The 25,968-nt window shown below is 45.4% G+C and overlaps 3 protein-coding genes across 17 annotated transcripts in view; 1 reads left to right on the plus strand and 2 right to left on the minus strand.

Moving 5' to 3' along the window:
- Nucleotides 1-11,834, plus strand: part of ITSN2 (intersectin 2) — a 162,689-nt gene extending 150,855 nt beyond the window's left edge. For all 6 annotated transcript variants that reach the window (XM_057557880.1, XM_057557879.1, XM_057557878.1 and 3 more), the window contains 8 exons: nt 3,017-3,115; nt 4,786-4,953; nt 5,358-5,573; nt 6,145-6,266; nt 6,991-7,073; nt 9,722-9,805; nt 10,258-10,431; nt 10,942-11,834. In XM_057557880.1, coding sequence (XP_057413863.1) covers nt 3,017-3,115; nt 4,786-4,953; nt 5,358-5,573; nt 6,145-6,266; nt 6,991-7,073; nt 9,722-9,805; nt 10,258-10,431; nt 10,942-11,099 — 1,104 coding nt within the window. In that variant the 3' untranslated portion in view covers nt 11,100-11,834. The remainder of the gene's footprint in view (nt 1-3,016; nt 3,116-4,785; nt 4,954-5,357; nt 5,574-6,144; nt 6,267-6,990; nt 7,074-9,721; nt 9,806-10,257; nt 10,432-10,941) is intronic.
- Nucleotides 4,338-25,966, minus strand: LOC103002755 (protein FAM228A). Of its 2 annotated transcripts, none has more exons than XM_028166813.2 (7): nt 23,897-25,966; nt 22,433-22,624; nt 20,401-20,481; nt 18,977-19,064; nt 18,702-18,858; nt 15,642-15,785; nt 4,338-7,040 (listed from the first exon to the last, which is right to left on the minus strand). In XM_028166813.2, the coding sequence occupies exons 2-7, from the start codon at nt 22,598-22,600 to the stop codon at nt 6,875-6,877; spliced, it is 804 nt and encodes a 267-aa protein (XP_028022614.2). In that variant the 5' UTR covers nt 22,601-22,624; nt 23,897-25,966; the 3' UTR covers nt 4,338-6,874. The 2 variants fall into 2 exon arrangements, with proteins under 2 accessions (XP_028022614.2, XP_028022613.2); XM_028166812.2 differs by having other exon boundaries at nt 23,855-23,963.
- LOC103004046 (protein FAM228B) overlaps nt 23,859-25,968 on the minus strand; it is a 72,040-nt gene continuing 69,930 nt past the window's right edge. For all 9 annotated transcript variants that reach the window (XR_009009860.1, XR_009009865.1, XR_009009864.1 and 6 more), the window contains one exon: nt 23,859-23,965. The gene's annotated coding sequence lies outside the window, so the exon portion shown is untranslated. The remainder of the gene's footprint in view (nt 23,966-25,968) is intronic.

The following is a 25,968-nucleotide window of genomic DNA, read 5'->3' on the forward strand; positions in this document are numbered from 1 at the left end:
TCAGAATGGCCATCATCAAAAAATCTACAAACAATAAATGCTGGAGAGGGTGTGGAGAAAAGGGAACCCTCTTGCACTGTTGGTGGGAATGTAAATTGATACAGCCACTATGGAGAACAGTATGGAGGTTCCTTAAAAAACTAAAAGTAAAATTACCATATGACCCAGCAATCCCACTACTGGGCATATACCCTGAGAAAACCATAATTCAGAAAGAGACATGTACCACAATGTCTATTGTGCAGCACTATTTACAATAGCCAGGACGTGGAAGCAACTTAAGTGTCCATCAACAGATGAATGGATAAAGAAGATGTGGTACATATATGCAATGGAATATTACTCAGCCATAAAAAAATGCAATTGAGCTATTTGTGGTGAGATGGATGGACCTAGAGTCTGTCATACAGAGTGAAGTAAGTCAGAAAAACAAATACCGTATGCTAACACATAATATGAAATCTAAAAAAACAAAAATGGTTCTGATGAGCCTAGGGGCAGGACAGGAATAAAGACACAGACGTAGAGAATGGACTTGAGGACATGGGAAGGGGAAGGGGAAGCTGGGACAAAGTGAGTGGCATGGACATATATACACTACCAAATGTAAAATAGAGAGCTAGTGGGAAGCAGCTGCATAGCACAGGGAGATCAGCTCGGTGCTCTGTGACCACCTAGAGGGCTGGGATAGGGAGGGTGGGAGGGAGACACAAGAGGGAGGAGATATGGGGATATATGTATACATATAGCTGATTCACTTTGTTATACAGCAGAAACTAACACAACATTTTAAAGTTAACTACACTCCAATAAAGATGTTTAAAAAAAGAAGAGAAAATCTGAAGATAATATTAAACAAGGGAAAAAACTGAGTAGTAACCTACCCCAAAAGAGGAGCTAGTTTCACTTGATGGATTTAATGGTGAATTCTTTACAACAATAAAGGAATAGATTATTCCATTTTATATAAACTGTTACAGATCCCAGAAAAAAATAGAAAGCCTACCTAATTCATTATATAAGACAAAAGTGACTCTAACCCCAAGGCCTGTTTTTGTATTTGTGTTTAATTACAAAAATGAAAAAAAAAGTTATAACTGAATATCTTTTATAAATATAGTTGTTAAAATCTTAATTAAAATAACAGTGAATAAAATTAAGCATTACATGAAAAGAAGAGTCTGTCATAACCAAATAGGATCAATTCCAGGAGGCAACACAGTTTCATGCTCAGAACAAGACAGCCTTCAGAATTGGACTGCTCGGGCTGAAATTCCAGCCCCATCATGGTCCACTGTGTGACCAGGACAAGTTTCTTAACATTTGGTGCCTTAAGTCCCCTCATCTCTCACCTGGAGATAATCAGATAATACTTTTAAAGTACTTTAGCACAGAGACCAGCACATAGTAAGCATTCAATAAATGCTAATTTTATTTATTTATCTTATGATGATCTCAGGGATGTAAAAATGGTTCAGTATAAGGCACTGAGGACAGAGCCCTTCAATTGGTGGGAGGCAAGGTGTTGCCTAGAAATGAACTAGAAGAAACATAGAAAGAAACCAAGATCACAGAAACAAACATTAATCAGAATAATTAGATAAATGTGGAATTATGAGTATATGTGAACATTTTAAAATAATAGTAGTATTAAATATAGGACATTTACCTTCTAAAGCATAGTAAAAGATTAAAAATTTTTTCAAATAGTGATAAAAATAGGAATTAAAAAAATAGGATGTAAATAGGACGTCAGTGTCACCACAGTTGTAACAATAGCAAAAATAAAGTGTTTAGTCTCATAATGAAAGGTGTGGTGTTGATTACATTAAAAAGCAGATCTAACAAGCTGTGTTCTAAAATGTCACTTTTTAAAAAGACTCAGAAAATATAGAAATAAATACCATGAAGATGCTTATCTTAGAAACATATATATATCCAAAAACAAAAGGAGGGGGTAATTTTAACATCCCATAGTGGGAAATGATTAGGTAAATTATAGTAAATGTGTTATTTTTCAGTCATTGAAATGATCATACTAGAGTACTAGCTACTCTGTTAGGTCCTGTACTAGTCCTAGGAGCAGAAGCAAATAAACGTGGTCCTTGGCACCCTGGAGTTCACAGTCTGGGTGGTAGTTATGCAGACACCTCATATGTGATGCCTCTACCTGTGTTACCCAGTCCAGATGTGGCACGATGATAAAGGAAGCCTTGGGGGCTTGCGAAGGATCACTGAAAAGGAGGGGAGGCGTGAAGAAGGGGAGAGCCTGGACTGGAGGAGGCTAATCTGAGTCTTCAGAGATGAATATGAATTAGCCAAGTGAAGGAAGAGTAGAAGGGACATTGTGAGCCTGGCTCATAGCAGGTGCTCAGTAAATGTATTGTTATGAATGAAGCAGGGTGATGAGCAGGCAGGGATGGGGGAGATCAAGAGCTACTTAGAAGACAGACTGGCATCAGTGGTAACTCCTAGGTATGTGTGGGGGAAGGTGAGTGTGTGAAGAATGGTGCTACCAACTCTGGAAGGAATAGGGGTAGAAGAGGATGCTTTTATGAGGGAAGACGAGGACTTCACTTGGGGGTATGTTGGGGTATTGAGGTGCCTTTGGGACATCCAGGTGAGACGGAGAGTAATTTGGCAAGTGTAGAGCTCCACAGCTGGTCTGGGTCACACTGTGGGGCTCAATCGTGTGGGATCTTGGGCAGAGGAGAGGAAAGGAGTGAGGAAGACTGAGAGGGTCAGTGGGCTGGGAAGACAGTCTGGTTCCGGAAGCAATGGGAGGGAGGGATTGCACAGGCTGTCAAACGCACGTAAGAAAGAATTGAAAGCATCTGCTGGCTTTGGCACATGAGGTGGGATATTCCTGCTGTTAACCTGATACGTATCATTTTGGATCCTGAGTATTTAAAAGAAGTTAGAAATCTAAAAGGTGGTCAAAGTCAGGAGAATAGCCAATGTTTCCTTGTTTTCCTTAGGCTATGATTTCCTCACAATCCTCTCAATTATTTTGCAGAAGCTGGCATCTGACCCTCGATGTAAAGGAATGCCCCTTTCTAGCTTCCTGCTGAAGCCCATGCAGAGGATCACCCGCTACCCCCTCCTCATCAGAAGTGTGAGTGCCCAGCTGGGAGAAGCAGGACCCTTTGAGGTTCACAGATGCTGATAGTCAGGGAGCCTCCAAATACACCAGCCACCCACCCCATGGTCCTACTCCACTGTCTGATGGACCAGGCACCGTGTGTGTGTGTGTGTGTGTGTGTGTGTGTGCACGCACACACGTGTGTGCGCACGCGCCCATGGACACACATGCAGTCTGAAGGGATAAATCCTTGAAGTGGGCAAATAAAAGAGGTATCCAGGGTCATTTGGGTTACCTGTCCTCCCCCTTCCCAGGAAGCTCCCTGGCCTCTCAGGGTCATGAGTGTATGTTGTCTAGGCAGGGCAACGGCCTCTAGGTCTCCAGCTGTGGAAGGAGTCCACAGTTAGTATGACCTTGGGGTCCAGTCTTCCTGCTGAGATCTGAATTCATCTACCAGCTGAATGTGTAGCCTAGACGTCCCAGCAGTCTCCACTCAGTGTCCTAGACAGCTCATCGTCCCCTGGCTGTACCCTGCCTCAGCTGGCTGACTACGCAGTCCCTCTACAATTCCACTCATCTTTCTGAGACAACAATGTTGGCCTCTCGAGCTGATATGCCTTCTAAGGAGAAGGCAGACTTTCAAAGTATTATTCCACAGGTAATCATTGAGGTAATTTTAATCCTCTTACAAAGGAAAACAGTAGAAATAATATAAGACTGTTGCTTTTATTGATGATGCCTTGATCTCTGGTCTGTAAGCCATGTTAACTCAATATAGACCTTATGTTACAGAGCTAATGTCACAGTTCTGATACCAAATGGACCTGTTAATACACATTAATCCACAGTCCCTTACCTGAAATATTTGGGGCCAGATGTGTTTCAGAATTCAGAATGTAATTCAAATGCTGTATGTTACATGACACCCCAACAAAGCCTGGGCAGCACCGATAAGCAACACATTAATAGTCCTACAGTGAAATTCATGAATAATCACTGTAAGTAGACTTAAAAAGTACATCTCTTCAGTTTAGGTCAAGTTTTGCCACTAAATGAGTAATGAAAAAAGCTTTAGGCTTTCAGAGCTTTTTCACATTTTGGAACTGTAAATGAAGCACAGGAGTCGTCTACTGATGGGCCCACTAATTTCCAGAGGGACCACACAAATTTGCATCTATCCCTTTACCTTTGGAACATTAGTGTGAAGTCACTTTCCAATGAAATGAATGCATTTTCCTACATGCTGACAACATGGTTTTATTGTGTTTTTTCCGTGGCAGGGGATTCATTGCTTTCAGCAGATTTCTCAGAAGGATCAATGACCCCAAAAATATAATGAAATGTTGCTAGTCACCAAGTTAACATACTTCTCAAAGGTGCAGCCAGTTTATACTGGAGGGTTCACCCTAAAGGCACATGGCTTAAGTTACTAGGGGAAGTAGGGAGGCACCCTTACATATACAGCCTATCCCCAGACCCAGCTAGAGAGCCACCAGAGACCCACAGGGCACTTGGTCCACGTAGCGCTTGGCCCACCCTCTTGTCACTGAGTCACCTGTCTCCCCGAGAACTCAGGGGCCCTGAGCCTCTCAAGGGTAAACGACTGTCTCGCCCACTATTGTATTTCCAGCGCCCAGCACCCAGCTGGCAGGGCAGGTGGAAGACGTAAGACATCCCACATGACGCAGCCCCCTCTCTTCCAGATTCTGGAGAACACCCCAGAAAATCACGTAGACCACTCCTCTCTGAAGCTGGCCCTCGAGCGGGCAGAGGAGCTCTGCTCGCAAGTTAATGAAGGCGTTCGGGAGAAGGAAAATTCAGACCGACTGGAGTGGATCCAGACTCACGTGCAGTGTGAAGGTCTCGCGGAGGTGAGGCCTGTGGGGCTGAGCCGGGTGCCGCCAGGCAGGCTCCGGGTGGGGAACCAGGTTCGTGCCTTCCCCTAGTGTAGACAGTCTACGCCTCCGCTCAGCCCATGCAGACGCACCATCCTGCCCATTCTTGGGTTGTCATCTTCCTTTCTCATAAAGACAGGTGTTTTGAGTTCTTTGAATTCAGCCGGTAGAATCAGTATTCTGTGGTTTTGTAAGTAATTATTTTCACTGTGCCAGTCTGAACTTTGAAGAGAAATAAATGTAAGGATCTTTTGTGTAAAAGTGAATGATTACAGCCACATTCCCACCTAGAAGGGTCTACCGCACCTCCCTCAGGTCCAGGGCACTGGCCTCGCCAGGGGTGCTGGGAGTTACAAAGTGACAGTTTCTTTCTCTTTAAGCAACTTGTTTTCAACTCCCTCACCAACTGCCTGGGGCCCCGCAAGCTCCTGCACAGCGGAAAGCTGTACAAGACCAAGAGCAACAAGGAGCTGCACGGGTTCCTCTTCAATGACTTCCTGCTTCTCACCTACATGGTCAAGCAGTTTGCTGTTTCCTCGGGCTCGGAGAAACTTTTCAGCTCTAAGTCCAACGCTCAGTTCAAAATGTATAAAATGGTAAGTGTAACGTTCCTGGCAGTACATCAAGAGCACAACGAGGTGTTTCCTTTAAGGACCTCCTTCCCAGCCTGAGCCTTTCCTGTCCTCATGGGACTCTCTCCACCTGCCTCCAGACGGCTCACGCTTCCTTTGTCACTTCCCAGGGAAGAAGGCTAGTGTGGCTGGGCCTTCACTGCCCTCTGACAGCCACCAGCTGGATTCCAGCTATGGATTCCAGCTTCCTTCCCAGCAAACACGATGTGTGATCCCGCCTCCATCCACATTCAGCATCGGGTCTCTCCGTAAAACCAAGGCTGACACGAAGGGTCAAGTGTCAGTGCCTGGAGGAGAGACCCTGTCACGTGAGCTGTCACAGACACTCGGAGCTCCTGTCCCCACTTTAGTAACATCTGATCTACCCTAGATATTTACTTTCACGAAACAGAGGCAGTTTCTTTTCTCCTAAGTAAAGGACTCTGGAAGCTGGACCCCTCTACAAGGCTCTTCAGAACAGACAGTTCTCTGGACGTGGGAGGGAGGAGTGTTCTGACCCATTTCACAGCCTGTGTTTTGGCCCTAATTCTTTCAGCCCATTTTCCTGAATGAAGCCTTGGTGAAACTGCCCACAGACCCTTCCAGCGATGAACCTGTCTTCCACATTTCTCACATTGACCGGGTCTACACCCTCCGGACAGACAACGTTAATGAGAGGTCAGTCCTGACCACGCGTGACCTGCCTTGGGGCCTAGGAGAAAGCCCGACCTCTCCCTCCGCCGTAAACCCACCTCCAGCCCGTGCTCACGCCCTACTCATTCCCCCTCCACCACAGTCCCACTGGCAGGCCTCGGTTTAGACGTGCCAGGTTACCGCAAACGCCTCTAACACATTTCCCTGCTTCCAGCCTCTCCTCGGGATCTTCTGAAGTGGGAGAGCCAACACCTCACTTCCTACTGCAATCCCTCAGGGACAGTCTGTTCTCCTTCGCCTGCTCTCTGGGGCTATCCCGTGCCTCTGGGTCTCAGTCCCACCCCTGCACTCCAGCCGGATTGTCTGCCCTCCCCCACTGCCCTCTGCATGGGTGCCTTCCTCCCTCCCTGCCTGGCCAGCCACGCGTCCTCTGGGTGTAGCTCCTCCTCCGCTGTGTGCACAGCTCTCTGTGCAATAGAACCTGTCATTTGTCGTGCTGAGCTGCCATTGCATCTTCCATCTCTGTGCGCCCAGCACCTGACAAGTGCCTGGTGCCGTCAAGAACTTTCTAGAAATTCTCAAGCTTGATCCTCAATTAGCAAACAAGTTCTTCCGTTGAATTACTGTGAAGTCTATGATTGGGAACTTCTCAAAGCCAAGGTTAGCGAGCACAGAGCTCTGGGGCTCCTGGTGGACCTGTAAGACGTGTGAGAAATCTGCCCGATGGCGCTCTCTGCTTCTCCTCCAGGACGGCCTGGGTCCAGAAGATCAAGGCAGCATCTGAGCAGTACATCGACACTGAAAAGAAGAAACGGGAGAAGGCTTATCAAGGTAGTCGGGGGTGCCTGGGAGGGTTGGAACCAGCCACCGGGGGGGCCCTGGGCACTGGGCGGGGTCCCGGCTTCAGGGCACAGGCTGCTGCTCCTGCAGTGAGGGGATAAACAGGGACAGCCTGAAAGACCAGACTTGCCGCGAGCGAGCTCGGCAGAGCCCGCTGGCCTCCTGCAGGCGTTTCAAACCTCCTGGGGGCCTCCCTGAGCCCCCCCCCCCACTGCCCCCTACACAGACGGGGGTCATCCAGTGCGAGCCCTGGGACCTCCCTTCTCTCTGTGGCAAAGTCTCTGTCCCTTCGCCCCACACACGCTCTTCACTCCTGTTTCCAGGAGGAGGGGTCTGTCCTTTGCATAACTAGCCCCGCCTCTGCTTGGTCCATTTTGCTCCATCAAACTTCACTTCTACGGCCTGTTTCCCCTCAGCTCATCCACACTCTGCTCCTCCTCCCCCCCCACCCAGCCTCTACCCCAGCCCTCCTCCAGGTCCAGCCAGCCTCCCTCTCCAAGCACTGGGGCCGGGACCCCACACTCAGAACCCTTCACCCCGCTTGCTGTCCCATCACTCTGTGCGAATGGCTTGCTCACACGACGTCAGTGACCACCCCCAACAACTTGGCTCGCTTTCCCCAACAGCAGGAAATTGAGGCCCCTCCCTCCCCTGGACCCCATGACACCCCTGAGGGGCCTTCTAACCATCAGATCTTCTTTCATCATCTCCTTCCTTCCTAGCTCTGCTTCCTCCCACCGTACCCCGGGAGTTCTGAGCCTCTCTCCCTAATGTCACCCCAGCTTCAGCAGTCACAGCTGGCCTGCTGTCCCTGCAGCCCCTGCTCTCCAGAAACACCTGCACCACTCCTCCCATGGGATTAACCTCCTTCCAGAAGTAGCTCCTCCCGAGAATCTCAGTGGACGGTAGTTATTGTCCTTGGGCGCACACTGGAAATGTGCTCTCCGACCACTCCCTTCCCCCCGCGTCTCTAGACAGTTGCTGAGTCCCGCATGTTCTCTCCATGGCTCTCTTCCCCATATGCATAGTCTTGTCCTCTCCTGGTGGCACAGCCCTATTAAGACCCTCCAGTCTCCCACCAGGCTATGGCACGAGGCCCTTCCCTGACCAGTCCTCCCACTTAGGTTCCTGGCTGCTGGAGTTGCAGCTCTTTATGTCTTTTAACTCAGGTTTCCCTTATTTTGTTATATACTCCTGAAAGGTACGTGTAAATTGGCTTTTGCTAATTGAATCTTATTTTAATGGTACTTTAAAGGCATGCTATTGAAAAATCAATGATTGAATCTTTTCAGAAAGCATATAATGATCTGATTGGTCAAAGATAAATCAAAGTTTTTCTTTGTTAGTTTTGCTTAACACCATTATCTGTACATATTGTTATGCACTTTCCATGTGTTCCATTCTTTAGACATTTATTACTTACTCTGTGCCAGGCCCTGTGCTAGGCTTAACTGGGCCTACAAAATGAATATGGCCCAGCCCTGCCTTCAAGGGGAACTGAATGCAAGTGCCTGCTGGGCGGGTGGGCACATACGAGGGGTGGGCCACTTCTCACAGAGAAGGTTCTACTTGCCCTGAGCTTTGAAAAGTCAGTAGCTCACCAAGCAGCTTTTCTGTTAGTTTTTAAACCCCTAAGGGCAAACCCTGCTTAACTAACTTTATAGTTACCAAGATAATCTGAGTTCACTAACTCATTTCTCTCCATATTAAAAGTGTTTCTGAGTACCTCCTTAAATAGAATAAGGTCTTAAGTAAAAGTTTATAAGCTAAAGTGTTTACATGTAATTGGAATTATGGTGAGCGGTTAAGAAAGTAGACTTTGAGGACTTCCCTGGTGGTCCAGTCCACTTCCACTGCAGGGGGCACGGGTTCAATCCCTGGTTGGGGAACTAAGATCCCACATACCACGCAGCACAGCCAAAAAAAATAATAATTAGAAATAAATTCTAAAAAAAGAACGTGGCCTTTGGTATCTGATGTTTTAAGTTTTGACTTTGCCATTTAGAAGCTCTGTGACATAAGCATGTTATAGTCATTTCTAAGACTCAGTTTTCTCATATATGACAATGGCAGTTATCAAGAGCTACCTTGTAGAGTAAATGTGCAGTTTACATAATGTAACTTATGTAAAAGTCGAGCACATGCCTAACACAAAGTAAGTATCCAATAAATATTAGCTGCTTTTAAGTGCTGAATGAATATAATGTATGATGATGTTACTACTATTACTTCTTGCTAGGCAGTTGAGGGGTTAATACAAGGAGGAGTAAACAATCTGTGCTATGCCATAGCCCCTCCTGACCGAGGGGATGGACTGACACCGAAGTTCAGACCCAGCAGGCTACGGGATGCACAGAGGAGGGAAGGGATCCGGGAGGTGAGATTGGACCTGCATGTTGAAGGATGTGTAGGATGCAGATGGGCAGAGATGGTGGCGAGGTACCCCAGCAGGCGACACAGCCTGGGCAAAGTCACAGAGCAGCCAGATGCTGCCAGGCCCAGTTCAGTGGCAGGTGAGGGTGGGGAGTGCTGGCGTTGGTCAGAAAGACAGACTGTGAGTATCTACAGCTTAGCGTCATCACTGTGCTGTCTGCATTCTCAGAGAAGAAATTAACATCACTCGTCTTCCTCTTTTGTAGCTCGCTCTCAAAAGTCTTCAGGCATCGGGCGTCTGATGGTGCATGTCATTGAAGCTACAGAACTAAAAGCCTGTAAACCAAATGGTAAACGCTTCTTTCATTCAACTGGTGTGGTAATAACTACCCTGCTCTTTGCTGATGACTCTTCTGAACATTGAATAATGGAACACTTTTAAAAAGTCAGTATTTCCAGTGCCTCTAAAATGGTTATTGGACCAATATTATCATCACTCTAGTTTCCCAGTAAATACCGATGCCTCCTTCCTCAGTGCTTCTGAGTGGAGAAAGCAGGAAGCAAGCTGCACTGACACATGCTCACGGGGAGCAGCCCTGGCGTTCGAGCCCCCCCAGTCAGTCCCTCCCCAGGTTTATGATGCTGTCAGCACTGGGAACAGAGACCACAAGGCAGATGCAGACCCTCAGGCAGTGACCCCTGCGGCCATGGTCGAGAGAGAAACATCTGTTTAGATCCTGCTTCTGCTCAAAGGAGGCCCTACTGTCACATGCCACATGTATACTGGTTTGTTTTTGTTCAGGAAAGAGCAATCCATACTGTGAAATCAGCATGGGCTCCCAGAGCTACACCACCAGAACCCTTCAGGACACACTAAATCCCAAGTGGAATTTTAACTGCCAGTTCTTTATTAAGGATCTTTATCAGGATGTGTTGTGTCTTACCATGTTCGACAGAGACCAGTTTTCACCAGATGGTAAAGTATAACTCGGGGGGTGGGGGCGGGGATATGAAGTTTCCCCCGTACTCTAGGATCTGGGGTCTGGAAGCAGGGTGCTCAGCCTTGTTTTCACCCCAAGACACCTAAGGGCAGTGACACAGGCCATGGTCCTCAGCAGCTCTCAGTGGCTGCAGGTGGGGTACCTTCTCAGGGGAAAGGGGGATGGCCTCAGGTGTGTTTCTGGTCTTTGACCCCAGTCACCCCTGCTTACCTAATGGAAACGCTGTGCTCCTGGCACCTACTGAATGGGTGAGCCATTCCCTGACCAAGGAGGCTTGGATTCCCAGCAGTCTGAGTTTCCCTCACACAAATCCCTTGTTCTGCATGCATCCATCCATTCACAGTATCCAACAGCCATTAACCAAAAGAAGCTACTTGTTTTGAATTTGAAAGTTTTATGAATCCTGTTTCAGACACTCCTCCTGTGATAGTTTTTTTTAACAGTTTTTTAACAAGACTTTTGACTCTCACTTGTCTGTTCACCAGATTTCCTGGGTCGCACTGAAGTTCCAGTGGCAAAAATTCGAACAGAACAGGAAAGCAAAGGCCCTACAACCCGCCGACTCCTGCTGCATGAGGTCCCCACTGGGGAGGTCTGGGTCCGCTTTGACCTGCAGCTTTTTGAGCAAAAAACTGTCCTGTAGGGGCCTTAGGGATCTGCTCACTAGGCTGGGGCTGGAGAAGATAGCCGGTGCTGTCCCTGAGCTGGCGGAGCGTCACGCCGCTTCATCCATCACAAGGCCACGCGTGCTGGGGCCTCTATTTTATTGCACACTAAAAGGCTAGCAATCTATGCAAACATGACCTTCCCTATAAATAAACCAAACCCCACAGCACAGTGCCTTGTATTAGTGTTAACATGTTCGGCTGTGTTTAGATGCCAGGATTTCCATTTTCAGGGCTATAAAAAGTATTATGTGGAAATGAGGCATCAGACCACCAGACGTTACCACTTGGTTGAATGTGTCCACTGTGGGTGGTTTGGGTGACGCTGTAACCATTCCACACCACGTGACCTCCGCTGGGTCACAGCCACTCAGGAGGTGAAGGACTGGGAAGAAATGCTGCAGCCTCAGCGTGGGAACAGCCTGATGATTACGGAAATAGTGTCCACTTGTGCACTGAATAAAAACAGAACTTGATCATTTTATTCCTGATTAGATTTTATCATTCTCTGCTGAGACAATATAGTTTGAAATCTAAGGGGGAAAGCTTGATTTACTTTAAATACTGTGAACTCTAATGATGCGGAAAATATTTTTCAACGTTAATTTTCTGAAGTATAAATTATTTATGTAAATTCCTTGTTTTTGCATGTCATAGGACATGCATCTTTAAGCTTTATCATTGCCAATATGTACAGAAAGAATAAAAATATAAGTTTATGAATGTAACTTCAAAGCCTGACTGATTTACTTTCTATGTGAAAGGCTTTTAAAAGGTAATTTCAGGGGTTGCTTGTAATGAATCCAAATCTCCTTTCTGCAATAGTGAGAAAAACCAAGGACAGAATGTGGCAGGGGAGTAGTCAGGAGACCCCAGAGCCTCATCTTGACTGACTGCCATTGACTTGCTCTGTGACTCTGGTCACTTGACCTACTGTTTCTGGGGCTTGGTTTCTTTGATGGCTAGAATGGATGATCTCTGTGGGAGCTAGAGCGTTCCCTTTTGAGTGCCTCTGTTTGCCTGGCTGAGTAGACTCTACCTCAGGGGTAGCTTAGCCGTGAAGAAAATGCACAACTATTAAAGATCATCAGCAGGTCCCTCAGCCCCTCCAGCTCCAGAAGCACCTGTCTCCCTCCCCCTGCCCCTGTGCTGTCAGAGACACATCCACACCTGTCAGAGCTGTTTACTCAGCCTCTGGATTTTGAAATGTGAACTCTGTCTTGAACACTGATAAAAATAAGGTCTTTCTTACACACTAAATCCCTGGGTTAATGAGTACAACTGGGAAAAGATCTGCCTTTTGGAAGGAATCACACAGGCTGCAGAAGTCCTGATTTCTCAGGGAGCAAGTGTTCTCTAGCAGCTAGAAGGAAAGATTCAAACGTCCCCCCACCATAGCCCCTGTTTCTGCCTAAACATAATCACTGGACAAAGAAAAACTGGAAAACAATTCAGAATATTCAAGGAAAAAAAATCCATCATTCCAGGTATTGACCCTGGGCACTGATGGGCTAAAACACAGACCTAAAAGAAATATGCCCTTGTCAAAGGAAGAGACACTCAATATCTGAACCCAGACAACTAAGAATGTTGCTCAATTTAGGGAAAGTCTGGCTGCTCAGGCTCAGGCTCAGCCGCACCGAGCAAAGCAAACTGCTGATCTTCTACAGGGTTCTGAGACTCGAGCTGTGTTGGTTATGGAGGCAGCTGTGGGCTGATGTTCACAAGTCTGCCTCTGACCAGCTGACTTTCAAAGCATACAGCTGCCACTGATGGGTCAGGCTTAAAACCAGTCCTGGGGTTACCTGTGACAATAGCTATAGGATAATCCTTTCCTGGGACTGTGGGACTTCCTCACTGGGATGAACGGTGGCTAGTGCCATGTCTCCATGTCTAGATATGTTAGCGTTCTTGTGGGACTTAGGACAGAGGAGACTGCAAGCGGTGAGTCAGACAACTATGAAGTTACAGAGGATAGTTAATGGCAGTACTTCCAGCAACTCCAGTCACCCCCTTTGATGGAGGAACATGGCACTGCTCCTTAAGAAATCACATTCTCTCCTGACAAAAACGGGAGCCTGATTTCTGAAGGGCGAGGAAGGGACTACCTTACACTACCTACCCCTCCGGGGGAAGGACTGAGTGGCTGAAGGAGGGCCCAGCAGGCCCCTCCTGTGCTCTACAGGATCAGGGTGCCCAGGCGGGCAAGCGGGACAACTCCACCCTCTGAAAGGGGACCCAAATTCTGAGCAGTCTAACATCACAAAGTCTGAGTGGCTTCGAGGAGAGCGTGCGCCCTGGTGAATGACCGTGTGCTTTGGCACCAGAGGGACTGGACGTGGGATAGAGAACACCACCACTTTCAAACCGTGCAGCTGACCTGGAGCAAGTTACCAAACCTCTGAGCTTTGTGTAATGGGAGGTGATAATACTACCTTGCTGGGAAATTTTTTAAATGAATACACAGTACCTCACGCAGTTCCTGATTCACAAGGAGAGCTCAATAAACAGCAACTTATTATTTGGATATTCCTCAATTTAGGGAAAGTCTGGCTGGTCAGGCTGAGCTGCACTGAGCAAAGCAAACTGCTGATCTTCTACTTTCTATTTCTTTCTTCTGTTTTTCCACTTTTGGAGAGAAAAAATGTTGGCAGCGTTTTAACTGTCGTAGAGACACTGCAAAGTAAAGGTCAGCAAAGCTTTGTTACAAACGGCCCCTTATGGGGTGCAGTTCCGGGGGTGGCCGGGTGCCGCCCCAGGACCTCTGCTGTCATCACTCTTCCTTCCACGGGCTGTGACCCCCGCCTCTGCTGGCCTTCCCCAGCTGCCCAGGATCTGGGTCTGGGCCGTCTGGTTCCTAAAACCTATTGACAGAAGAGCTGAGTGTAGGGTGGGGAAGAGGGGCTCACGGGACAGGGAGGAACTTCCCGGCTGATTCCAACTGACACTCATCTTCCAGGCAGCTTCCCAGCCAGCCCTCCCCTCACCTTAGCCTCACTCCATCTGGGGTCTGCACCTCTCAGACAGGGCTTCCCGTGTCTCTGGACTCCACACAGCACTAACTTTCTGTGGCGTGGCAGAGGTGACCAGCTGTCCATGAGACGCCAGCTCTCCCTGCCACTGTGCTCTGAGCAGCAGGGACTACTCTTCCCAGCACCCCCTGCCCCCTGCAGTTAGGGGCCGCCTTGTGACTTGGTCCTGGGGGCCCACCTACACCCCCAGGGCAGACCTCCTCCATGACCTCTTCCCTTTTCAGGTTGACAGGAATGAGTTCCTGGGGCAAGCTTGGCAGCCAAGTGCTGGAGATGAGAAACGTTCCTTCAGCCAGGCGCCCGAAAGACTGCATGAAAGAGGGACGGCCTGCCAACCTGCTGACCCACCGGCTCTGGTACGGGAGCAAAAAATAAACTTCCAGTGTACGTAACCCACACTCCACTTTTTGATCTCTTGGGAGCAACAGTTAGGCTGCCCTACCGTAAGGGCCTGGCTGACCACAGTCACGTTCAAACCTGACTGAGGGGCTGGCTCCCCGTGCTCTCAGATAGAATCACGCTCAGAGGTAACTTTCCACATAAGAGGCATCCGTTTCTCTCTGGACAGACAGGAGAACAACGGGACTGGGTAGGAGTTGGGTCACAAAATACCTATCTAACAAGGTTTTCAAGCTAGAGAGAAGGACAGCCCCCCACGCTTTGTGTGTGGTGGAGGGAAGGAGCCAGGCTGGTGAGTGAAAGGAGAGACGCAAAAATCTACAGTTCGCTCAGAACGGCAGGAACCCACTACCTACCAAGTGCCCGAAGCCTTCCCTGGAAGAGTCCTAACCCTCAGGCTTTAGGGTACAGGGTGTGGGAGAGAGGATGGAAGGGGAAATAGACCGTGAGCTGTCAGCTGTGCCAACCGGGGTGTGAGCTCTGGGTAGGAAATCTGTGCATGGAAATTTCCTTCATGTAAAGGCCTTTCATATATATAAACTATCATTTTGCCCTAATTTTTTTTTTAGTATAAATTTCATTTCAAAAGATTCCCACCTACTGTGACCAAACTATGGAGAATAAAATTTTTGGTCTGGTTTGGATGTAATAAGCAGTAAATGGTAGGAAAATGGCAGGAGAGCAAAAACTCAGAAAAAAAGAGCTGATGATATCTTAGAGGGAAGATCCCCTCTGGCCACGTTTTCCCTCACCTTATGAAGGGCACAATCTGTCCCCCAGAAGTGGGGTCCGGGGTCCCACAATCTCCTTTCTCAGTGTCTTCACCCAAGGCTCTCCTGCTGAAGGGTGCCTGTCCATGCAGCAGTACTGAGCCCAGAAGAGACCCCACCACTTCTTCTGCATGAAATAAATCCTCCTTCTGGCTCCTCTCTCTCTCACTCCCTTCTTTGGCTACTACTGCCTGTTCTGCCCTCGGAGTCTGTCCGAGAGGAAGGGATTTGTCAATGGATTCTGGACTCTGCTTGCTATCTGTCGGATGTTACACAACTCTGCCATCCCAGCCCTGTTCCCCCCCAGATCTCTGCTCACCAGACTCTTCTTTTCATGCTTTTTACTCTCCTGGCCAAGCTTCGAGGAATAAAACTGCCTTTCAAAACAGTCTGACTTAGGTCACTAGTCGTTTTCTCTTTATCAGGCGGATATTTTTCTTCTGCACAGACAAGTTTTTCAGGACTGCAAAGAAAAGCAGAAAAAATTTATCTTAACTCAGTATAAACAGAATTGTACCATTCAATAACTGTCTGAAAATTAAGTTAATGAACTCAATACTCACTTTATGAAAAAGAGAGACTGAGAAAACATCACTTGGTAGCTGTCAATCAATCAGTCTGCCCCACCCACACCTCTGCTGATGCCACTCTTAGGCAGTAAGTCATATAACCTTCTCAGGCTGTGGCTGAGGCACCTGGCCCAGAGCCTCAGTCCCTAGAGTTGTAATTGGGACAGAGGGGCTCCAGGCAGCCTTAGAGGGCTCAGAGCAGAAAGGCAGGACCAGGGCATCCATTTTCCAGGACATGCACAAGAAAGCAGAGAAAGAGAAAGGAAGCAGGTTCACAAAGAGAAGCTATGACGAATGCCACATAGTCCCAAAGAGGAAAGGACCAGCCTCGTGGTCCCTCAAGTGGCCTATCTTCCTGACTGCTATGGTCTGAATGTTTGTGTCCCCCCAAAATTCAGATGTTGAAACATAACCCCCAATATGATGTTATTAGGAGGTGAGGCGTTTGGGAGGTGATTAGGTCATGAGGGCAGAGACCTCATAAATGGGATTAGTGACCTTATAAAACAGGCCTACGAGAGTTCCCTCACCCCTTCCACAGTGTGAACCAGAAAGCAGGTCCTTACCAGACACTGAATCTGCCGGCACCTTGATCTTGGAGTTCCCTGCCTCCACAACTGAGAGAAATATATTTCTGTCATTTATAAGCCACCCAGTCTCGTATCCTGTTATAGCAGCCTGAACAGACGGAGACACTGACTGTGGCTTCCATGACAGACTGATGCTTTCTAACATACCCAGGCCCCCTTGCCTTTTTTTTTAACTTGAGAAGGACTCTGCTTTTTGTAATCAAACTGTCTCTAACATAGCCACCTTGCTCTTAAGTCCTTTTCTTACTTTATTGAACAGCCACCTGAGGCACCTCCAGGAGTGTCCTCTCAGAATGTTTCCCAGGGCTGTCTCCACTCCTGCCCTGGGAAGCCCAGGCCCATCTAGAGAAATCACCTCCTCCTTCATTCCTCCATTCCTTCCTGCCTTCCTTCATTCATTCATTCATCCCACAAGCATTTACTCATCATCTACAATGTTCCAGCTAAGTGCTGGGAGCACCAAGATAAGTTAGCAGCCCCTGCCCTCAAGGGGCTTCCTGCAGAGGCAAGACGCAAATGGGGGAGGTAGAGGTACATCATCATGTGATAATCCTCTCAAGTGCTGACTTGACCCAGATATTTCTGTGCTTTAGTATTTCTTTTCTTTAGGGAGTGGGGATTTTTTAGAAGAAGCCAGAAAAGGTGGCAGGGCTCAGAGGGCACCTTATGTGCTATGTTGAGTCTGGACATTATTGGAAGGGTTATGGGAAGCTACTGAAGGGTTTTCTGTTGGGGAGGGGTGATCACTTCAAAAAGATGGAGAGGTAGAGAGTCCATCAGAAGAGACAGACCCAAGGGCAGAATACCAGTTAAGGAGCTATGACCATCTATAAAGGCTGAGGAGCCAGAGAAGGGAGATGAGGAAATAAAGCAATATAAAGTCTTTGTCTTGTTAGGGGATAGGGAGTTATATAATTATTGACATTTAAATAAAAGTATTTGTTAAAATTGATAAAGAAACCATGAAACCAGAAATAGAACATAAAACTTCCAAATCACAAGAAAACAGAAACAAAGTAGTGCTGTTCATTCCAGCAAAACTCAGGATGGGGGATAAAAAGGAAACACCAAGAAAACACAACAGGACTTTTTCTTTTTTTTCTTTCTCTCTTTCTTTCTCTCTCTTTTTTTTTTTTTTTTTTTTTTTGGAGAATTTAGAAGTCTGCACAGACTAACATTCCTGCTGCAAAAACTAGAGAAAAATAAAAAGAATTCACCTCCTCCCAGCCCCACAAAATTCATGTTTTAAAGTCTTTGGACAGCAATGTAAACAATTCCAGAGAGGAAAGAGCCCTTCCAGAATGAGCTGGCAATCTCTGGCTACTTTGTGCCCTGGGAGCTTTGGCCAACATCAGGTAGCAGGGACTGACTCCTCCATGCCCCCGGCAAACCTTTGGTGGATCTTTCCTCCCAGGCCTGGTGCTGTCCTGGAAGGTGAGTAGTCAACCTTGTTCTGAACACCACCCCACCCTGGGGAGGGGGGAGTCAAACAAGGGCACTTGAAATAGGTCCCCCAGGCCCTGAGTATAGACAGCCTTCCCCAAAACCCATCTGAAAAAGAACCAAATAAAACAAATGCTAGAACTATAAAAATAAAACAATTGAAAATAAGAACTCAGTGGGTGGGTTTAACAACAGATTATTAGACACAACTGAAGAGATAATTAATAAAAATACCTAGTATCAAATATGGGGCAACAAAAAGAATGGGAAATACACAAGAAAGGGTAAAAGACAGGGAGTACAATGAGAAAATGTAAAATATGTTTAACTGGAGTACCAGAAACAAAGTAGAGAGAGAATATGGCAGAGGTAACAATCAAAGAGAAAATGAATGAAAACTTCCCAGAACTGACTGAAGATATCACTTTACAGATACAAAAAGACCCATGAATCCTGAGTAGGATAAATAAAAAGAAATCCGCATCTAGAAACATCATGGAAAGCTACTAAAATCAAAGACAACAAGAAAATCTTAAAGCCATCCAGAGAAAAAGACAATTATCTTCAAAGGAACAACAGTAGGATGGGCAATTGAAAGAGCAAAAGACAGGGGGATATATGTTGAAAGAAAATATCTGCCAACCTAACATTCTTAATCCTGTGAGAACAGCCTTTAAGAATGAAAGTAAAATCTTGAAAAGGCTACATACTGTGTGATTCCAACTATATGATGTTCTGTAAAAGGCAAAACTATGGACACAGCAAAAAGACCTTTACCTGCATTTGCTACGAGTTTTGCTTCCCACAGGCCTTGCAGAAGCTTTGGGCTGCTCTTTTGCAACCACTCTGTGGAGACTGAAAGTCAGCTGGGGCAATCTGGCATACTGCCTGGCCTTCTCTAGTTCTTTAAATTCTTTTAAGGTACATCGTTTTCCTACAGGAAGATAAAAATCTAAATCAACACTCTTAAAGTCAACTCCAGTCACTCTTGGGGTAGGAAATCACTTGACAATTGAAGTCTCTAAAGACAAAACCCCATGATCACAAAGTACCTGTCTTGTACTGAAAAACAGCCCTCCGCTCTTCATCCAACTCTCGATGTCTTCTAAACAGAGGATCACAGAACGGTGGGACCGTAACCTGCGAGAAAATGACTCTTTGAGGACCCAAGTACAGTTTGTGTTAAGCATTTTAAATCTGTCTGAAGCATTCCGAGTGTGGCCTTACTCTACACCAACTCGGCTGAGAAGAAGGACCCAGGAATAACGTCATACAGAGCAAGGGAAGCGTAAATGCCAGCTGCCTCACACTAGGATATTTCACTGAGCCTTAAGTGGCTGAATGGAGCAAGGGCCACCCAAAGAGAAGACACATACTCCTGTTCAGAGTTCTACAGTATCACTGCATCAGTCAACAAATATCTGCTAATGCCACCATGTGCTGCATCCCAGCAAGGTCCTGTCCTTGGGGATCTCTCAGTCTAGAACAGACAAGTTATAGACAACGACCACCTTGTCATGAGAGGCGTCAGCTCGGGTGCTTTAGGAGCACAAGGCAGAGCCCTAAGCCAGCTTGGGAGGAAGAGCGCCCCCTTGGGGGCTGACCACTGGTCTCTAAGGGCCCGTGAGAACCGCGGGGCAGGAGAACATCAGTGTGCTGAGGGTCAGGGACCAGCTACAGAGGTCGTGGAGGAAGGTGATTTTCTCCTCCCCCATCATAAGTATAGGCTTTAGACAGAGGGACTATTTCCCCTCGTTTACTTCCCCACACACCTGACCTTGACCCAATGCTATTTGCAAGGACACCATCCACTGAATGAGGAGACAGCATAATGACTGCCCAACACAATACAGTGAGTCCCCCAGAGCCAAAAGAACCTTCCTATCTTCACAACCATGATCTGCCTTGGTTTCCGGGAGAAGCAAAATAAACCACTTTTGTCTTCAGAGCCACACATATTTTTTTAATGAGTAGTATTATCAGATGGTCACTTTTGCTACACAGGAGTAAAAAACCTGAAACCTACATCTCAAAATTTTAACGCCTATATTATCGGTTTAAAATGTGAAGACTCATTACAAGTTCAACTACTGGCTCCCTGGGCGGCCTTTCTTGCATCCCTCCTTTCACCTCCCCTAGAAAGGAGCTCTCCCTGTGCTGGTTCTGTGACACTCTCGTCACACTCACTGCCCACTTATCTTCCCCTACCTCCTGGGCTTCCAGTTTGCTGAATGTGAGTGGATGGATGAATGAATGAATGGACGAATTATCACACACATGCAAGTGCCTTTTTCACAATGTCAATTCCCAAGTAGTCGAAATTACTTTGGGTTCCTAATCTAAAACTCAGAGGAAATGCTTTTGTGAATTTTTTTAAAATGAATGCAGAATAACTATGAGACTTCTAAAATGACCAGGTTTTCCCCAACCCCAGAGCTTCTACAAATAAATAGGTAAAAGTAAGAAACTTACTTACCTTTCCATAATTTGAGTCCTTTTTTGTCATATAAAAAGGATTGTATACTTCAGGATCATAAAAGTCTCCAAATATAATTTCCTTTTAAAAAAAAAAAGTACACTTAAGAGCAAAGCATTACATTTAAACGTGTTTTTGCAAGATTCAAAAAAGCCAAATACTTTATTCCATTTCTTATATAAAATCATAGATTCAAAGGGTTGGAAGAAACCTCAGAAGTAATTGAGATTGCAGTGAGTCCACCACCTTCTGGGAGAAGTAATCATCCAGCTTTAGTCTCAAGTCGTCCACTAGCCTTGTCTGAGAACCTTCTGCTGCATTAGGCAGTACTCTCTTGGTCATTCTAACCACCAGAAAGCTTGTCCTTAAGACAGAGCTGAAGTCTGCCTTGTCACTGCCAGTTCTCCCCGTGAAGCAACACAAAACACATCTACCCTTCATCCACATGTCAGCCTTTTACAATATGTACTTAAAGGTTTCATTTCCCCTTGTATCATCTCTGCCTTGGGCTAAATATGCTGTACTTCTTTCCACTTTTCCTCCTGTGAAGTGTTGTCCAGCTCCACCCTCTTCTAAAGGTTCTGTAACTGGTGACTATCCCCAGGTGGACAGGTTAGGCCTGATGCTTCCCACTGGAAGCACTGCCTCTCAATACAGCCTAAGAGCTCAGATGGTTTCTTGGAAGCCAGCTCACATGGCTGACTCACATTGAATTTACTGTCATTTTAAATCTCTTGGACTTCAACGCATGGCTTTTCTAAGGCATGGCTTCCCCATCCTACACTTGTGTGATCACATTTCTGGGTATACTTGTAAGACGTTGCACTTTGGTTTCAAAGTGACCTGGATTCAACCTTGAGCTCTGTCTCTTAGGGCATTTAGGAAGAAGTAGTTAACATACACATCCAGAAATTTTGCTCAGTAAATATACCTAAATGCTCTAACATTCCAGTCAAACTACTCTAGATCTCTGCTAAATACCTGGAAATTTAGGTAGGCCTTAATTTCAAAAGAGGGTCCTGATCTCAAAGTTAAAATAGAAAAATCTTCCATAGAAGAAGCCAAAATTTTGTTCTTGTTTTGTAAAACCAAACTGAATAACAGAGGGTATAAACTGGTGATCTGATCCCTTCACCTAATGGTTGGCTAACTCAACAGCCATTAAACCGCTTCTCCTTCGCCCACGACGTATTAGAGAGATTGGAAAGGGACACACTCTTTCCTGGCTCTGCTTTTAGCTAGGACTTGGGGTGTGACCCAGTTATGGCCAATGAGACCTGAGGGGAAATCTGCTAGGAGCTTCTGGGGACTCTTTCTGCTTCTTGATCAAAGGATGAGATGAGGTGTAAGAAAAGGACTCCCTGGCATCATTTCTCACCCTTTCTTCCTGCCTTGAACACAGACCTAATACCTGGAGCTGTAAGCAACCAAATGTGCTTTCAAACGTGAGGGTGACGGGCATAAACTGAAAATATTCAGGCTAGCAGAATAGAACAACAGGAAAAAACCTGGATAACTAATGACATTGTTATGCTGCCAGAACCCACCATGAGACCACCTATCCCTCTATTTCTTATTAACGAATAAATGTTCTTATGGTTTAAGCCACTGTTATTCTATTAACATTCACCTGAAAGTATTCCTGATAAATCTGGTTCCAAATCAACACTTCTATTCCCTCTACCTGGAATTTCAGGTCAAAAAATGCAGTAGGTTGTATTACAGTTCCATGAATTCATCTTAGATACAAAAATAAATTTGAGACTCTTTGCATCAATGAAAATGCTGACCCAACTTTTCAAATAATGCTTCATTAAAAAAAAACTCTCATGGGACTTCCCTGGTGGTCCAGTGGTGAAGACTCCGTGCTTGCACTGCAGGGGGCATGGGTTCCATCCCTGGCTGGGAAACTAAGATCCCACATGCTACATGTCTTGTGGCATGGCCAAAATAAATAAATAAAATAAATAAAAATAAAAACCCCATGCTCCAGTGATTCTAAAGCTGCCAAAAAAAAAAAAAATTCTCATACCGTTTTATTTGTGTGCTTTAAAAAATATTCAGAATTCTCTTGTTTTGTTTTTTCCAACCCTTTATATGAAATTACTTTTTCCATAATTCTCTGCTGAAGAGGCTTTGCAACATTTTCAGTCCATTTCTTATGTAACAACTCTTTTCTTCTTTCCTTAAAAACATCCATATGCTAAAAATACGTATCCAATTTCTAAGGAAGAGATACAAACAAGGAAAACAAATTATTAAGAAGTTTTCCATTTATTTTCATTTGAATAAGTGGTGGGGGGGAACACTTGTTCCCACTCCTAAGCTCTCAGCACATTCAGGCTGCAAAGTCATAGAATAAGATATCTGAAGAACCGTATAAATTTCAGAAAGAGAACCTGAGAGCACAGAGCAGAAAGAACCCATGAACAGTTCTACACCACAACTGTGCCTCCAGATTAAACCACATCCAAACCACTCCTAACTCAGAAAACTCCTGCTTCTTTTTAAGAATTCAAAGCATTCCCTGGTCACCATTCCATGTCTCCAGCCTTCATCATCAGTAAAGACTGTGATAAAAGTGGTAGAAAGAGCACTAGACTTGCGTCAGCACCTCTCTCTCTCTTTTATAAAGGAGGGTAAACCCACCTACCTCTTTTGATGCTCAAATGAGAATATATGTAAACTTCCTTTATAAATTATAAGTCACAGTACAAATGTTAACGTCTTATATACCAAATTTCAACCCCTCTCACTGAGATGAAAACCTCCTTAAATTTATTAATTCCGGGCTTCCCTGGTGGTGCAGTAGTTGAGAATCTGCCTGCCAATGCAGGGGACACGGGTTCGAGCCCTGGTCTGGGAAGATCCCACATGCCGCGGAGCAACTGGGCCCGTGAGCCACAACTACTGAGGCTGCGCGTCTGGAGCCTGTGCTCCGCAACAAGAGAGGCCGCGACAGTGAGAGGCCCGCGCACCGTGATGAAGAGTGGCCCCTGCTTGCCGCAACTAGAGAAAGCCCTCGCACAGAAACGAAGACCCAACACAGCCAAAAATAAATAAATAAATAAATAAATTAGGAAAAAAAAATTTATTAATTCCATAGTGACGATCAGTACTGATTGGTCATTATCCTTAAATACTAATTCATCTCTCGTGGCTTTACATATTCCCACTGTGATGTGGGAACATATGAGAGAGAGGTAAATTTTAGGAAAGAATTTCTATTCAGTACCAGGACAAAGACAGGGAGCAGTTAGAACAATCTCTCAGATCCCTTAAGGATCGATCTGGGACTCCCAACCTCTTAGCGATTCTGCAAGGACATGGCACAATCTCAGATCTATGTAGTATGAATGGGTGATTCAGAGGAGGTTCATTCTCCCAGAAAAATGAATCTCTCTGACATGGTAACATCCTCTTGGCCACACTGCTCTGTATCACTCTTGCTTACCTAGAACACACTTGGAATCCACTCTCTGTAGCCAACTCTTACCTTCGCAACATAATTTTCTCTAAATAATATCGTGTATACAGCTTCATCAATGTCTTCTCTAGCCAATGCCTAAAATTACAGAATTAAATATAAGCATTTAGATCCTGAAGAAACAAAGCAGTGACAAAACTCAGTGTATTTTACCAATAGTCTGAGTGTAAATCTAACATCTGTACCTCAAAACATATTTTGTAACTTTTTATTACGGAAATTTTCAAACACAATTCTCCATGAACCCATCACCCAGGTTCAACAATGATCAACTCAGAGTTGATCTTATTTCATCCAAATCCCTACTCACTCCCCTGCCCCCCACCCAGATTATTTTGAATCAAATCCCTTACATCACACCATTATTTTTAAAGTACCAAGAAAGCTTACTAATTAAAGGGATCCTCTATAAAATGAAGCGTCTTTATAGGCAGTCTGTAGGTATGTTTTAAAAGCCCTTGAAGTTTCCTGACTTCTGCTAGGTCTCTTTATAAGTTAAAACCTATTTATAAGTCAAAACTACAGAAGTTTGATTTAGTTCAACGGGTCCAGAGCCAATTAGTTAGGAACTCCTGGCTGAGGACCAAGATGGTCTTACATCTAGGGACTTGCTGTTTCCATTATGAGTTTGGGTAAAGCTGATGCACGTAAATCCTTACTTTAGGGCTGTCATTTGGATCACTATGAACTGATCTTCCAGCTTTTACTGTTACAGAACTAAGTAGGGACAGATAAAATTCAGCATCTGGAAGAGAAATTCTGTTACCTAAAGAATTATCTAGTATAAAGTGATACAGGTTCTTAAAACTATGTTATTCAATCTCTGGCTCGTCTTTCAGTTCTGCCACAATGAGTGCATCAAAATAAACTAAACCTCAAACTCAAATACCAAATCTGTGAATAAGAGAAATCTCAAAAGGGAGAGTTGTATTTTTACCCATATATTTAACAGCTTCACATGAAATCTAAAATGATATTCAGACAGCTAACTAGGGTCTTCTCCAAAATACAACTCTCTTGATAATATAAACAGACTCTTGCTTTAAAATAGTCTTCTTACACTTATTTTAAGATGGAAATTGAAAAATCATGTAAAACAATTAAATGTTTTCCCCTAATACAACACAAATTTAGAATAAATCAATTTATCTGAAGAAGTAAAAACATACACTGACAATCATCTTGAGAAATCACATTTTTTTTAGCCATCCTATTAACATTATTAGCAAATGTTATACACACTATTGGTTGTCAGATTTTTGAACCACCTTTTTTTCGTTTAAGGAAATAGTTTTCGATAGCTCCTTCTTGGTGATTTTGTCAGAAAATATAAGGAAGATGTTAATGATTTCTAGCAGCACTTTGGAAATCCACCTTTCTGTGCACGCGCACACACACGCGCCCGCGCACACACACTCTCTCTCACCACTCTTACTGCCACCACAGTAAAAGCGGTAAAATAGAGGAAATATCCAAGAGCTTCTCTCTATAAAATAATGACTTTATGAGAAAATCATTACTGTACCGTCGACCCTGGAGTATCAAGAATTAACTGGCAAGCCCAGACCTGGCTTCCCCCGCCTCTCCCGCAGGGCAGCTCAGGGACTGCTGTTTACCCACAGCCCGCCCTGTTGCTGTCCTGACGCTGCGGTGACCACGGGAAACACTACAACCACCCTGGGCCAAATGCGATCCCTGGCCATTCCCATTCGGCGAATTCTTTGAGAGCCAAGTCTATGCCAGGCGCTGTTCTAGTTCTGGGAAAAACAACTGTGATTAAGACACAATAGATCCTAATTTCAAGGGATTTATGTCCCACCACCCAAAGGCAGCCCCCAAATGCTACATTATTTTACCTCCATCAAAGCAACTGACTCGGGATCTGGCCCAAAATGTTTATCGTAGTTGGACATTTCCGTGGCAGCCATAAATAAGAGAATCCCCGAGGGGAGAAAGAGTAAATTGAAGAGATAGGTGATTACAGTTGAAAAAGTGACGTCTTTCGAGTTCAGAAAGCAGTGTATCCTTGCTCTGCCACTTAGTAGACCCGGTAAGTAAAACAAACAAAAAATAAATCCTCG

This window comes from Balaenoptera acutorostrata, chromosome 12 (assembly GCF_949987535.1).
Source record: "Balaenoptera acutorostrata chromosome 12, mBalAcu1.1, whole genome shotgun sequence".
Lineage (NCBI taxonomy): Eukaryota > Metazoa > Chordata > Mammalia > Artiodactyla > Balaenopteridae > Balaenoptera > Balaenoptera acutorostrata.